The sequence below is a fragment of the Excalfactoria chinensis genome, chromosome 11 (assembly GCF_039878825.1).
Source record: "Excalfactoria chinensis isolate bCotChi1 chromosome 11, bCotChi1.hap2, whole genome shotgun sequence".
Taxonomy (NCBI): domain Eukaryota; kingdom Metazoa; phylum Chordata; class Aves; order Galliformes; family Phasianidae; genus Excalfactoria; species Excalfactoria chinensis.
In genome coordinates this window covers 16,080,360-16,093,420 of record NC_092835.1, presented here as the reverse complement: position 1 = coordinate 16,093,420, position 13,061 = coordinate 16,080,360, and the positions used below count along the sequence as shown (strand labels likewise).

Here is a 13,061-nt window from a genome sequence, read left to right as displayed (position 1 = left end):
CAAATACCACTTTGGTTCCCATAAAGGATTACTGTGATAAAAACTGGTTTAGCCAATCAGCAAACTCTTGTTTAACTGCATTTGGGCAGAAGGTTAGGCAAGAGCACTTATTTGACGTATTTAAAACTTGAGTATTGGTGTTTAATGTAAGCTTGCAGCCTAGTTAATGGTAAATGTGGGTTGTATGCTGTTGTCTCAAAAGTAGTTATGCAGACATGTATTTCAAAGCATACTGAAAGTAGACAAATTCTAATTCTTGGCCTCTTCTTAACTCGAATGTAGAAATGGCAAGTTGTCATAAAATGCATCGTTAGAGACTTGATAAAACATTTCATAATGAAACAAAAGAAGACAAGGGTAGAAATATTTGAATGAAACAGAAGACAAGGGTAGAAATATTTGAATCAACATGTACAAAGGGATAATAATGTCTCCAGGAAGATTTCTGTTGTAGGCTTTGGTAACCCGTACGTAGTATCTTTCAGTGACTCTCAATGGTATTTTTAATTCTTCTCCATAATGAACTAATCCAGACAAAATTAAAAGCCAGTTCAAAGTCCATTGTCCATCATGACTTCAGGAAAGCAGTACAGTGTTGTTTTTTTGTAGAAGATTTGGAAAATATTTTGCTGTGACAGCAATGAAACTCTCCAGAGCAGGTAGCCCACCAAGAGTACGCTGTGCCTACTGTTCAGCTCCTGGCTGCTGCCGTCATAGAGGGTTTTTGGTGAATGGGTTCAGGAAGATTGATCCACCTTGCTAACTCTGGGGAAATGGTTCAGTTTGTGGCCTGTCCAGTCTTTGTGGCTGTGCATAGCACGTGGTTGCACTGCAGCAGGAATGAGCAGCAAGATAAAGAAGGGATCAGGGATGCCTGTATATTAATATGCATGTGAAACCCAAGGCTAATTCTCTGTGATTTTACCTATACTTCACGTAGTTATTTGACATGGTTTTAGATCAAAAGTGAGTATATGTTTACTTGTGTATATATACCTTTGTGTGTGTTTATATGCATATACACAGTGTAATTTTACATAAAATCGCAGCGCACAGAACTGATCAGGTCTCCTCTATTAGGGGATGCATGTGAAAATGCAAGGTTAAAAAAAAAAGAAGAAAGGCTTAGTGGTAACTTAATCCTCAGTCAGTCTAATTGCTTGCTGAGATATTAGGTGACTAGAATGTGAATGAAAGTGTGTTTGAGATTCCAGGGGATTTATGGGTTGTGATAATTTTAATGGAACTTAATTGGATGATTGACTTTAGACATCTAAGGCTGTGCTTTTTTATTAGAACTCAGGATTGCCAAATACTTGTGCTTAAAAGTTTAACTAAACTAAAGGCATAACTGTCTAAAGGCATTTTGCTGAGACATGTTCTCAGCTGGCAAAGTGTTCTGCTGAGTGCCGTTACTTATATCCCTGTTAGAATGAAAAGGTGGAAGTTCAGCTGAACTTAACATATGACTCATTAATGATTCCTTTTTGTTGCTGATACAAATTCAATTGCCCAGTTTTAGAAACTAAATTTAAAGCTTGGTCTGCTAATATATTAACAATTAATGTGGACCTCAGCAAAGAATGAGGTAGAGTAGAACTGGTGATCTGACACGCACACTCTGTGTAATACTTGCTGATATTTCAAGTTGCAGTAGATGCAGTCTGAACGCTCTTGGAATATATCTTCTGGTTTAGCCTGTCCTAAAAGGGAAGCTGCCCCTTGCTCTGAGACTTAAAGCTCTTTTTGTTGAAGTAATGTGACAGCAGCTAGCTTAGGAGCCTGCAAATGCTTTTCAGCCATTTGCTGATCATGTGAAAATCACTTCCTTTCTCAAAGATTCCTGTCAGTGTTTCAGTTCTCACTTCTGTTTTGTTTCTGCATGCAAACCATCACAACCATTGCTGTTAAGATCCACGCACATGAAGCACTAAAGGGTAGAAACTTTATTTCAGTTTCCCATGTCCTTGAACAGCTGTTTTTTGCAATTAAGAGTGCCTTGGAATTTTTGTTCATGAAGAGGGCAGCTGGCTCCTCAGCCACTTGATCTTCATTGGGCTACCTCATCTTCTAACAGGGAAGAGTGTACTAGCTGGCATACCCTGTGAGCATAGCTTGTTACCTGCTTCTTCGGTGTGGTTGTGTCTTTTTTCTGTCTGGTTGTTTGAATTTATACAAGGATTAATATTTGGCAGCTTACTTCTAGCCAGAAAAACTAAAAGTGCTTTGTGATAGAAGCAGCTGATTGCTCTGCATAGCTGGCCGTCATCTTTCACAAGGCTGTACAGCTCAGTCATCTTTATTCCAAATCTACAGGCAATTTCAGCAGTGTCTTTCAATTCTATCTTGTGATTCCAGCACCAATCAGTCCAATTTAACCTGGTGTGCTCATATTCTAGAACGGTCTTTGCTTTGCTATACCCCCTCCTCCAGTGAAATAGGAACGTGGGAGTCTGTGTGACTTAACGGTTTAAATTTTCCATAGTGTATAGTTGAACAACTATATCATTCTTTTCTCTGTGTTTAGCCAGAAATTGCCAAGTCACTATTAGACCCTGTGTGTTACTTCCCTTACTTCATTTGGCCAGTCACTGGCTTCTTTTCTGAAGAGGGAAACCTGCTTGTGTTTAGCTGTCTATGTCACATCCACTGTCCTTGGTTACACTCGCATTTCATCCAAAGGAACCTTACTGGGAGATGCATGTTCCATGCCTTATAATGGAAGAACTGTTTATTGGAATCATACAAAGAGATAATTATGCCTCTTCAAATGACTCAACCAACAGAATGGCAGATGAAACAAGAATGACAGGAGATCTGAACAGTTTTTTCTTCAATGTCTTTGTGTCACCTTTATGATTTTCTGGCTGTTTTTCCAGTTGCTGTTCTCCCTCTCTCCCATCTTTATAATATGCAGCAATAAATCTAACTTGGTCAACTGAACAGATGTCATACAGTATCTTGACAAATGTGATCTATGACAGTAAGAAACCTGATGTGCTCAGTGGCTTTTTTATTTGGGCAGCTTCCTGATTGCCACAGATCATGATCTTTGTTTCCCTTAGGAATTAGCCCCCTAAGGGCCTGGGAGGCTGAAAACTGAGAAAACAGTTCAGATTGCCCAATCTTGTAGTGCAGGGATGTATTTATACTCTGCCTCAAGAGAAAAGTCATAACAGAATTAATTGCACTTCCTAGATACTGGCCAGACTGCTCATCTCTTTCACACGATATGTGAGGTAAATATGGGCAAGAATGTTGTAGAACTGAGCCCGGGAAAACCTGCACGTGCAATATAGTCTTGAAGTGAACTATTTAAAGAGGCCCTGTAGCTGCCTTTTAAGCCTTCCTAATCAAAGTACCTCATAATCTTTCTGAGTGGCTTTGTATAAGTTTCTGGTTCCTGTTAGAGTACATTCTCTTTGCATTTATCCATCTGCTCAGTACTGTTTTTCTGACTTGCCAGCATTGCTTGCAGCTCAATGTGCTCTCAGTGCAGTCTGCCATTTTTCATGTGCACTTTTGTGTGCAGCCAAGTATGATGAAGCAGTTCTCATCTTGTGCTTCCTAAAATAAATGTGGGTCTTTTTGATTGTCTTGTGTGCCTGAATTACTGGGTGTGAGGTGGTATCCCGTGTGTTTTGTTGTGGCAGCTCTTTATGTGGGATAACTCCTGCTGCATTTAGTTTAGAGCACTCATACAGAGCTACTGTTTGGGCGCTTAAAAGGGTAGAAAGTGTTCTTGCAACCATTCACTGAGTCCCAGCTGATGATCATGAGATCAAACTAAGCCAGGTCAAAAATGTAGTTAAATTAGTCATTCACGTCTTTAGACAAAGCTATAATTCAGTTTTCAGTAGTTCTTCTGGGAGTAATGTGTAACATTTCAGTTGTGAGGAAACAAGGGCAGTCCAGCTGAGAAGTGCATGGCTGGGAGCACCTGACTTCTTCCTTCATTATTTTTCTCTGTTGACCATTTGGGAAGAAAATCAGAATGAAGGAAGCGATTCTAGATGCATGTCTTTCTACACTGTGTGTGTATATATGTATATCTTACATGTCCAATGTATGAGAGAGCATAAAAAGACATTATCTTTGACTGCAAGTGCTGTATAAGCCACTGAATTCTTTTATGTTTCCTAGCTATTAGAAGCAGTCGTAGTTGAAGTCTGGGCTACAGGGCTTGACAGACTATAGCAGAGATGACAATTTAATCTCTTAATCCTTCTTGCTCTTTAGACTTTCTCAGAAGAAACCTGAGAAGAAATCCATCCCCATAGTGGTGGCTTTCTCCTGTTATGGTGGACTAAATGCTTCTGCTATAGCTGCCTCCAGGTAGGCTCCTCTGTCATCCTCCACATACCCTTCCAAATGCTCCATTCTTTCCCCTGCTGCCAGCTCATTTGTTTGTATAAATGCACTTCACTGCTCCCAGAAGTAGTGGTAGTTGGTCAGACGCTCAGTTCAGAGCCCAGCCCTAGCTCTTTTATGGAGGACTCATGGTTGTAAAATTACGGTGTTAGCAGAAAGCAGCCACTAACTCTTCTCCCTTCCCTTTTCTCTTGGTGTACTGCACCTGGTATATGTGCTTCATAACTCAACTGTTTTTTGTACTTTTCTCTGCCCTTCTTTCTTACACAGAATAACCATCTGACATGCACGCAATTGAATGCTTATCATGGCCACTTTTACTTACTTTTCAGTAACATCCCCTGCTAAAGAAATACCACAGCATAGCCTTGGTGAATACATTTCTTAGTGTCTGTCAAAATAAAGTGTTGGATTTACTAGCATGTAAGTGAAGGATAGAAGTATGAGTTATGTATTAGTGGTAATGTAAGAACTTGGCTAATTTTTTTACTTATATTTTTAATGTTGAAAGCAAGATGAGAAGAAAACCTGCACAAAACCTTTGGGTCTATACCTGCCGTGTCTTTGGGTCTATACCTACTAGGCACTATCTCTAGAAAATTCAATTCAGATACCTTTCAACTGAGCACCTTTGTTTTGCTGAAATATCATTTAGCAGACAGGTCTACTTGATGGATGAAGACAAACCTTATAGATCATTCTGAATTAAAATACTCTTTTGCCTGTTCTTACATAGTAAACTTAAGCTCTTACTGTTAATGCTCCCCCTTCTGTTCTCACAAGAATCCCAATCAGAGCATTAGAAAATAAATCAGAAATGATAGTGTTGGTAAAGGCCCCAACTGGGTTACTCTCTCTCAAGGGGGCTGACCAGGAAAATTAATGATTTAGCCTTTGAGGTGGATCAACAGTTCATATGTATCTTAGAATCACAAGTCTGCTTCTGGAATACACTGACTGCGTAACATCTTCACCTGTGTATAATCTGTGGAAATGACACCACAGCTTTGCCTTAATGCTCTCTGGGTTTTACTGCTGATATGACTGATTTCTGCTTTTCAAGATGTGTGAAATAACACTAGCATATCTTAGAAAGATAGGATGTATGTGATAGGATGGAAATGGACTTTGAGTTAGTTTCATGTCTGGCGTTCTGCAATGGCCCTGTACTGGATGTTCCAAAAGGAACTGGAAAGTACTTACAAAGAACAAACACACAAACCTGCCTTCTGGTCAAGAAGATTCTCCAGCTAATTTGCATCCTGTAGCATAAGATTACATCACTATGTTTACCTTTTTTTTTCTTTTTTAACTGCAGCTGTCAGTGTTACTTACCTCAATGCTTATCATTTAAGCAACCTTACTAAACAACTTAATTCTTTAACATCATGTTCAGTGAGTTCTGTATTTTAGCTTTGCATATTTAAAAAAAATCCTCTGGCAGTTATGAGGCTGGTGTCTAACTTCACTTGCTGCTTGACTTTGGAAATAAGGCACTCTGGGCTTATATTATCCTTTAAAGCAGTTGAAGATCCTCATAACAGCTGTCAATTAGAGTTTTCATCTTTCTTAACCTGCTCTGGAGAAGTTGTAATGCTTTCACTGGGTTATTACAGAATGCGTTCTGCTTTGTGAGATGAGTTTTGTCAGAGCTGCATTTAGATCTGATGAAGATCTGAGAGAAGCACTGAATTCTTGTAGTTAATCTTGAGCAGCAAAAAATCTTTTATATATTACTAATGTAAGTTATTATTTGCTTTTTCGGTTTCAGTGGACTGAAAATGAGCAATCCATGGTACCCAATTTTTATAACTATCGTGGGAGTTTGTGTGCATGTTTTTCTGCTCCCCTGTGTTGATGCTGCATTTTGAGGGAATAGTGCTAATGTGTCCAAAAAAGAAGAGGTCAGGAGGAGCATTAAGAATTAGGTTGACTATCACAGTTAACTTTGAACCTTTTGGCAGTGCTCTCATTGAGGTCAATATGTACTTTTGTGCTGTCCCTTAGCAGCAGGAAATCCCATTGTCTTTGAGGTTGAACTAGTTTGCACAAAAGGATGGAATACATTTTCCTTTTTAACATGGATTGTAGTGTACAGCTAAGCAGAAGGGGATTCTGAACCTGCACCTGGATGGTGTTTTGAACAAAGCACTTGGTCAGCCCAGACAAAAAACAGGAAACTTTTACTGACATAAAACAAAAACTTGGCCAGTTAATTATTCTGCATTAGATTGAAGCTATGTGCAGAGTTCTGTTTAAATAAATAAATCAATCCCTCATTACACCAAACAAAGGCCATTTCTGAATAGTAACTCACTTTGACTGGACTTCCTGTTCATAAAAAATAAAAATAAAAATGGCGACAGAGTAGTAGTTCAGAAGGGAGGCCAAGAGGGAGGTGTTTGAATGTATCAGGATATTAAAAGCTGATCCAAAAGAAGATCTTGTAGTAGAACAGACAAAGCCACAGAACACTGAGCTAGATTGTAGGCTTCTTGTGTCTGATGGTCTTGAAAACAGCAGAGAGAGCTGAGGAAGTGATGTAGAGAGGCTCGTAAGATGTGTAAATGACTGCTACCTGCTGAGATGTAGGGTATTTACTCTGTATGTCCTACTACCCACAAAATCTTGATGGTGGTTTTGTTTTTGAATACCACTGATGTGTAAGTACATATGTTGCTGTTCTGTAATGATTTAATGCTAATGCAGACCTGATCCCATCTGACTGTTAGTTTGCATCAGGAAAAGTAATAATGGAAGTAATGAGCTATCAGTAGTTAGGATACAAATCACTATCTGTTTGCACTGTGCTTCTCAAATCAAGAAATACTGGTGTTCAGTACTTCTTGCTACATGCTTTGAAATCATGAGGCTTCTGGCTCCTTAGTTTTGGCACTGTGCTATGGAAGGTCACATCACAGCTGGCCTGTTGTATTGCCTAGCACCACTAACAAATGTCTGTCTGAAAAACTACTTCCTCTATTAACCAATAGCCTTGTTGTGAAACAGGCCTTGAGGTCCTGATGACAGAGCTAAAGGGCAAAAATGAGTTGCATAGGAAATTAGAAAAGCAAGAGAAGAAAATAGTCAATATGCTATGCCTGAGCTCATTAATAATGTTAGACATAATCAGATGTACTAAGACTGGTGAGTAAATTGTAAGAACACTGCTGCCTTTTGTGAGAATTATTATGTGAACAGAAAATGTGAGTCCAGGTGCTTAGGTAATGAGTTCTGCTCTTGTTTAGAATGAGGGAAATAATGAGAAATGCTGCGTGCTGCATTATGGATTGACCTTACTAAGTTACTATGTTTCCATATAACCTTACAGCAAAAGCTTTGATTACATTGATTTACTTTGGCTTTGTTACATGTATTTTCATGTTTGTTTGTTTTTTCTTTCATCAGACATTTGCTGACGAGGTGTTTGGTATCTTCAGCTGGACGATTCCAATTGCTGTAGCCTTCTCTTGTTTTGGTGGACTTAATGCCTCAATTCTAGCCTCATCAAGGTATCTCTTTTTGTTTACCAAATGTTCTTCAGTATCTTGTGTGTTACTGTTGCACTAGTCTGAGAGGGTCCAAAGCAGTGTTGTACTAGAACCTGTAACAAATAGCTACATTAAAATAACAGATGAAATTAAACCACAGTGTGAGTGTATGCTGTGCTGCCCTAAGCTCTGCCTTACTTCTCCAAAACGTCTGTACCTGTGGTGTAGAATACAATTAAAGGTCAAATGAATGTTGGCTATGGGGTAAGTTCTCATGTCTTCTAATTATTTGAATTATCATCTACTTTACTTGATAGAGTTATTACAGCAAGTTCTTGCTTTTCAATGTATTCACTTTGAACTTACTTTGTACTCATAGTACCTTTTTCTCCAAGTAAGAAGGTTTTGAAAGTTGTTGCTGTTAAGCTTCAGCCCAAAAACATAAAATACAGAATCTTTTTTCCTGAGCACTGATTATAGGCGTAGCTACTGGTTTTAAATAGATTCGTTCAAGCATTGTATCATCCTTCCACTTCACTGAATTTATGCATTGTATCTACAGAGAGCAAATATGATCTGGTGAGATCACACAGAGCAATTTATGGTTGACGGTAAAATCAGATATGATTGGTTTATGACTAGACACCTAGAAAAAACTCACTTAACTATATATAACCATACACTCATCTCTTCTGGTTGTTGTTGAAGACTGTTCTGCTGTGAACTGCAGTGTTTTCAATAGTAGCTTTTAGAATTATTATTATTTTTAATAGTGACAGGGCTTTATTTTGCTTTCTATAGACTTTTTTATTTTGTATGGAAGATGGCTTTCTAAAAAGTGGTCGTTTTATCTTTGAACAATTGTTATAAAGTACATCTTTACAAGGGAAGTTGAGTCCATTTTCCCGTTTAAAGTATGAAAACTTAGTGGTATAAAAACATATTTTGAGTGGTATTGATTTCTTTCTGTAATTTGTCTGGTCTTATGGCCTCAGTATGTACTTTGTGATCTATTTTTTTTTTTTTTTAGGCTGTTTTTTGTAGGCTCTCGAGAAGGTCACCTTCCTGATCTGTTATCTATGATCCATATAGAGAGGTTCACACCTGTGCCAGCACTGCTCTTCAATGTAAGTTACTTCTATTTTCAACAGTCTAGATGAAATTGAGACAGCCTAGATCTGCATTAATTATATAAAAGAAAACCTTGTTTTTATGTAGGCTGGAATGAGACAGTAGGGGAAATTCAGTTCAAAACATAGTAACAACCTTAAAAGAGCTTCTTAACTGAAAAAAAAAACCAAACAACAAAACTAACAAACCCACAACCTGCTGTACTCCTGTTGTGGTCAGAAAGATCAGCACAGTGGAAAGGTAATATGGGGGTGTAATAGCAGAGACTAGCACAAATGGAATGGTGTTACAAAAGAAAAGTACTCACCTGTCTTTGAAGAGCTTTGAAGAAGGATCTCCAACCCGAGACCCTTCCCCAGTGGCAGCCAGCCCTTAAATGAGGTCTAAGAGAGATGAAGCCAGGCTTCACCCCTTCCTGTCACACAGCTCAATTGTCTTCACCTGTGCTCCAGGGGTTGAGTGGGTCCTTTCCCCAGGTGCTCAATCAGTGATTCAAGCCATGACTCAACAGTTCCCATACAACTAACAACAAAGGAAGTTGAGAATGACTGACTGTGATTAGATTCTTTTGTTGGGTGACTACTGTGTAAGATCTGTTAGCAGACTTGTTTCCTCTAAGAATACAGATAAAACAGATAAATACAGATAAAACAATTCATAAAATTAGTATGTGGCTTCTGTATGCAGAGTCAAGTGGAGGATGAAGATATTATCAACTGTAAAAATTCAGTTACTGTATAACTTAACTTGCCGATAAAAACCTCTAATGGATACTAAAGAGTTATTACAAACTGATATGGAGAAAGAAATTATTTCTTTTAATCATGGCCAGACTGTAAGAAGCATTGTAGTTGTACTCCTGTCTCCATGGGAAACATCAGTAAATCTCAGCAGTGGGAATACTCAGAACTAATTGTTCAGTTGATAGCATAAGAGTCAGATCAACTATCATCATGGTGATTTCTGAGACTGCAGAGTTTGAGGGAGGCATAAATTCATACCAAACACCAAGGAGGGAAGGATGGTGTTAATTTAATGCAAAAGCAGCATAAACTGTGTGTTTCAAACTTACCTTGTTCATCCCAGTCCTATTCTTTTCTGACAGTGTGCAATGACCCTAATTTACCTGGCTGTGCAAGATGTCTTCAAGCTTATTAATTACTTCAGCTTCAGTTACTGGTTTTTTGTTGGTCTGTCTATTGCTGGTCAGTTATATCTACGTTGGAAGGAACCAAATCGAGCCAGGCCACTTAAGGTAAAATTTACTTAATACAGAATTGTTTTAAATCCCTCTTTTTTCCGTACCTGTAATGCACTAAGATCTGTACCATGCTTGTTATGCTCAAAGCTTATAAGTTGATCAGGACACAGAACTTCTTCCATATTGTCCTGTGAAACAGCTTGTTAGCTAGATGAGAATAAGTAGGTGTCTTAATAGTGTGCTCTTTTTTGTGTGTTACTTCAGGCAGCATCACATCTCCCTGTCAACTGAAAAATGTCTCAGTAGGCTAATGTAGGGAACTTTTTTGCCCTTAAAATAGCTTTCATTAGATTAGAAACCCCAAGTTAGGAATGCTTAAGTTAATTCTGTCACTGTAGGCCACACTTAATTCTTTCGGTGTTTCAGTTTAATATCTGATCCTCTTATCATTTTCTCCTACCTAAAGTTTATATGCCTTGTGAGAAAGTCCTTCGTGTTTCCTGAGATTGAATGGATTTGTTTAAAAACAACTGCTACACAGTTTCTTTGGACACAGAGGACTTACAATGCCTCGTTTTGCCTTGTGATTTTTAGCAGCAATCCTCTTGAAGAATTCATACTGTGTTGTTGGTTTATTTTTTGTAATGGTTCTAAATAATCAGATGTACAAAAGGAAGAACAAACAATTTCACAAACAGGGGTTCAGAGAGAAGAGGCTATAACTATCACCAACAATTGAACACCAACAATCACATACAATTGTAGATAACAGTTATCTCAATAACATTGTGTTATTTTCTCTGTCTCCAGCTCAGTGTGGTTTTCCCAATAATATTCTGCATATGCTCAGTATTTCTCGTGGTTGTGCCACTTTATAGTGACACCATAAATTCACTGATCGGAATTGCCATTGCTTTATCTGGGATTCCAGTCTTTTTCCTGGGAGTCTATTTACCTGCATCAAGGAGACCTCGGTTTATCAACAAGATTTTAGGTATGTTTCTTTATAGATGTAGATGTTATTAGGAAAGAGAAAAATGTAGTGGGTGAATCTGAGTTTGTTGATGAGAAGAGTTGTGGTGGATTGACTCCAGCTGGCTGCTCAGCACCCACAGAGCTCCCCACCCTCTGCAGCAGGATGGGGAAAGGGTAGGAAGAAGGGAAGCAAGAAAGCTGTTACTGACACTGTTTTAGTCACAAATCTAAAGCACGGCACCATATGGTCTGCTATGAAGAATGTTATCTGCATCCCAGATAGACCTAGTGAAAGGGGATACTGATTTTCTGTTTGCTTATACGTTCCATTTTTATTCACTGTGTATTTAAAATACTGTCCTCTCCCTACAGATTTTGTCCTCAGTTTTTAAACAGCCTGGTTTAACCCAGCAGATGAAAAGTTTTTTTCTTAGTTTAGGCTGATTAGTGTGAAAGGGCTGGATGTTCTTGGCAATGCAAATAAACTGTCTTGCTGTACTGTATCAGGTGTTTAAAGATGCTGTTTGTGTCAGATACATATTGAATTTTCCTTCAATCGAATTACTGCAGTTAAATGATTCATTTCTTTCCAGCAGTGCACTGTTGTAGTTACTGAGAAAACCGTAACAAGGGATGCAGGAAGGAAGTCTATAGCATAATCTTGGAGCGTAACAGGATGTGGTGCTGCAGCAGTTAGTGAATATGTAAATACTCAATAATATTGTCACTGTATTTTGTTTTGTTTCATTTTTTCCTACCAATTTTACACTCTTAGTTAGAGGGGAAAAAAGATTTTACTTCAGTAACTTGGCAGAGTGCTTGAGAAACAGCCTAGGCAAGAGATAATGAAATCAACAGGACCACTTTAAATATTGTTTGAAAATACCAAGTGCTTTCTTTTCTGGTTAGTACTTCCCTTAACAGAAGTGAGCCAGCATTCTCGATGATTAACTGTCATTATTTGGGTACATGTTGTATAATTACAGTTGAGATGGGCATCAGTTCTGATCTATCTTTTATTTCCTCTGCAGATGTAGTCACACGAAACATGCAGCTGCTGTGTTGCTGTGTTTTAACGGAGATGGACACAAATGAAGAAAAGAAACTAGAAAACAAATCTAACTAAAATTTGAAAGCCACTGTAAGAACAGGAAGGAGAGTAAAGTGATTACAGCAGTGAAAGGGAATAAACAGAACTGGGAAAAGTGGGAAAACTGTTTCTACTCGTCTCTCAGAGTACTTGCAGTTAGAGTCCTGCATAGACCATGCCCTCACGCCATCTGCTTACACTGAGATGTATTTTCAGGGCAGGTTTTTATTGGATAATAATTACCTACTCATTTCAGGTACAAAAGCTATGCGTAACTACTCTTCATTCTGAATTTTCTTCAGAATTGCTAGTAAAATGGTAAGAGCTAATGGATCAAATCAGATTTCAGAACCTGCAAGTGAAGTAATGCATTTTTAACTGAACTGAAAATCACTTTGAGTCAAAGGACTGGAAGCCATTTCCAACTTAATTACGATGGAAGTTTGCATGAAATGATTTGCTGTGCCACCTCAGTTCTTATCCCAGAAGACAACCGGCCACATCGCACCGTGTAATTTGTCATTACTTGCAGAAAAATGAATCAAGTTGTGCTACTACGTTTAAAGACTTCTATCCCTTCAAGAGAAACTTTCTGTTTCCATACACTACATGGAAATGTGGTATCTATCTGTGGCGAGAATTTAATCAACAAAGCAACCTTTCAAATGATACAAATTCCTTGATGCTGAAGATTTGATTTAGGATTCCAATGATTGTTTTCTTTCTTTCCTGTCAGGTTGTTAGTACAGAGTCATCTACTACACGGTTATAAAGAACTTTAATAATTAAAATGTTCAGTCTG

At 38.3% G+C, this 13,061-nt stretch overlaps 1 protein-coding gene across 6 annotated transcripts in view; it reads left to right on the top strand.

The window, feature by feature from the left end:
• SLC7A6 (solute carrier family 7 member 6) overlaps nt 1-13,061 on the top strand; it is a 26,664-nt gene extending 13,603 nt beyond the window's left edge. For 4 of the 6 annotated variants that reach the window (XM_072346891.1, XM_072346890.1, XM_072346893.1 and 1 more), the window contains exons 7-11: nt 7,780-7,883; nt 8,893-8,989; nt 10,099-10,248; nt 11,005-11,188; nt 12,201-12,334. In XM_072346891.1, coding sequence (XP_072202992.1) covers nt 7,780-7,883; nt 8,893-8,989; nt 10,099-10,248; nt 11,005-11,188; nt 12,201-12,295 — 630 coding nt within the window. In that variant the 3' untranslated portion in view covers nt 12,296-12,334. Of the gene's footprint in view, nt 1-7,779; nt 7,884-8,892; nt 8,990-10,098; nt 10,249-11,004; nt 11,189-12,200 lie in introns of all 6 variants that reach the window. The other 2 variants (XM_072346895.1, XM_072346894.1) reach the window with 2 other exon arrangements.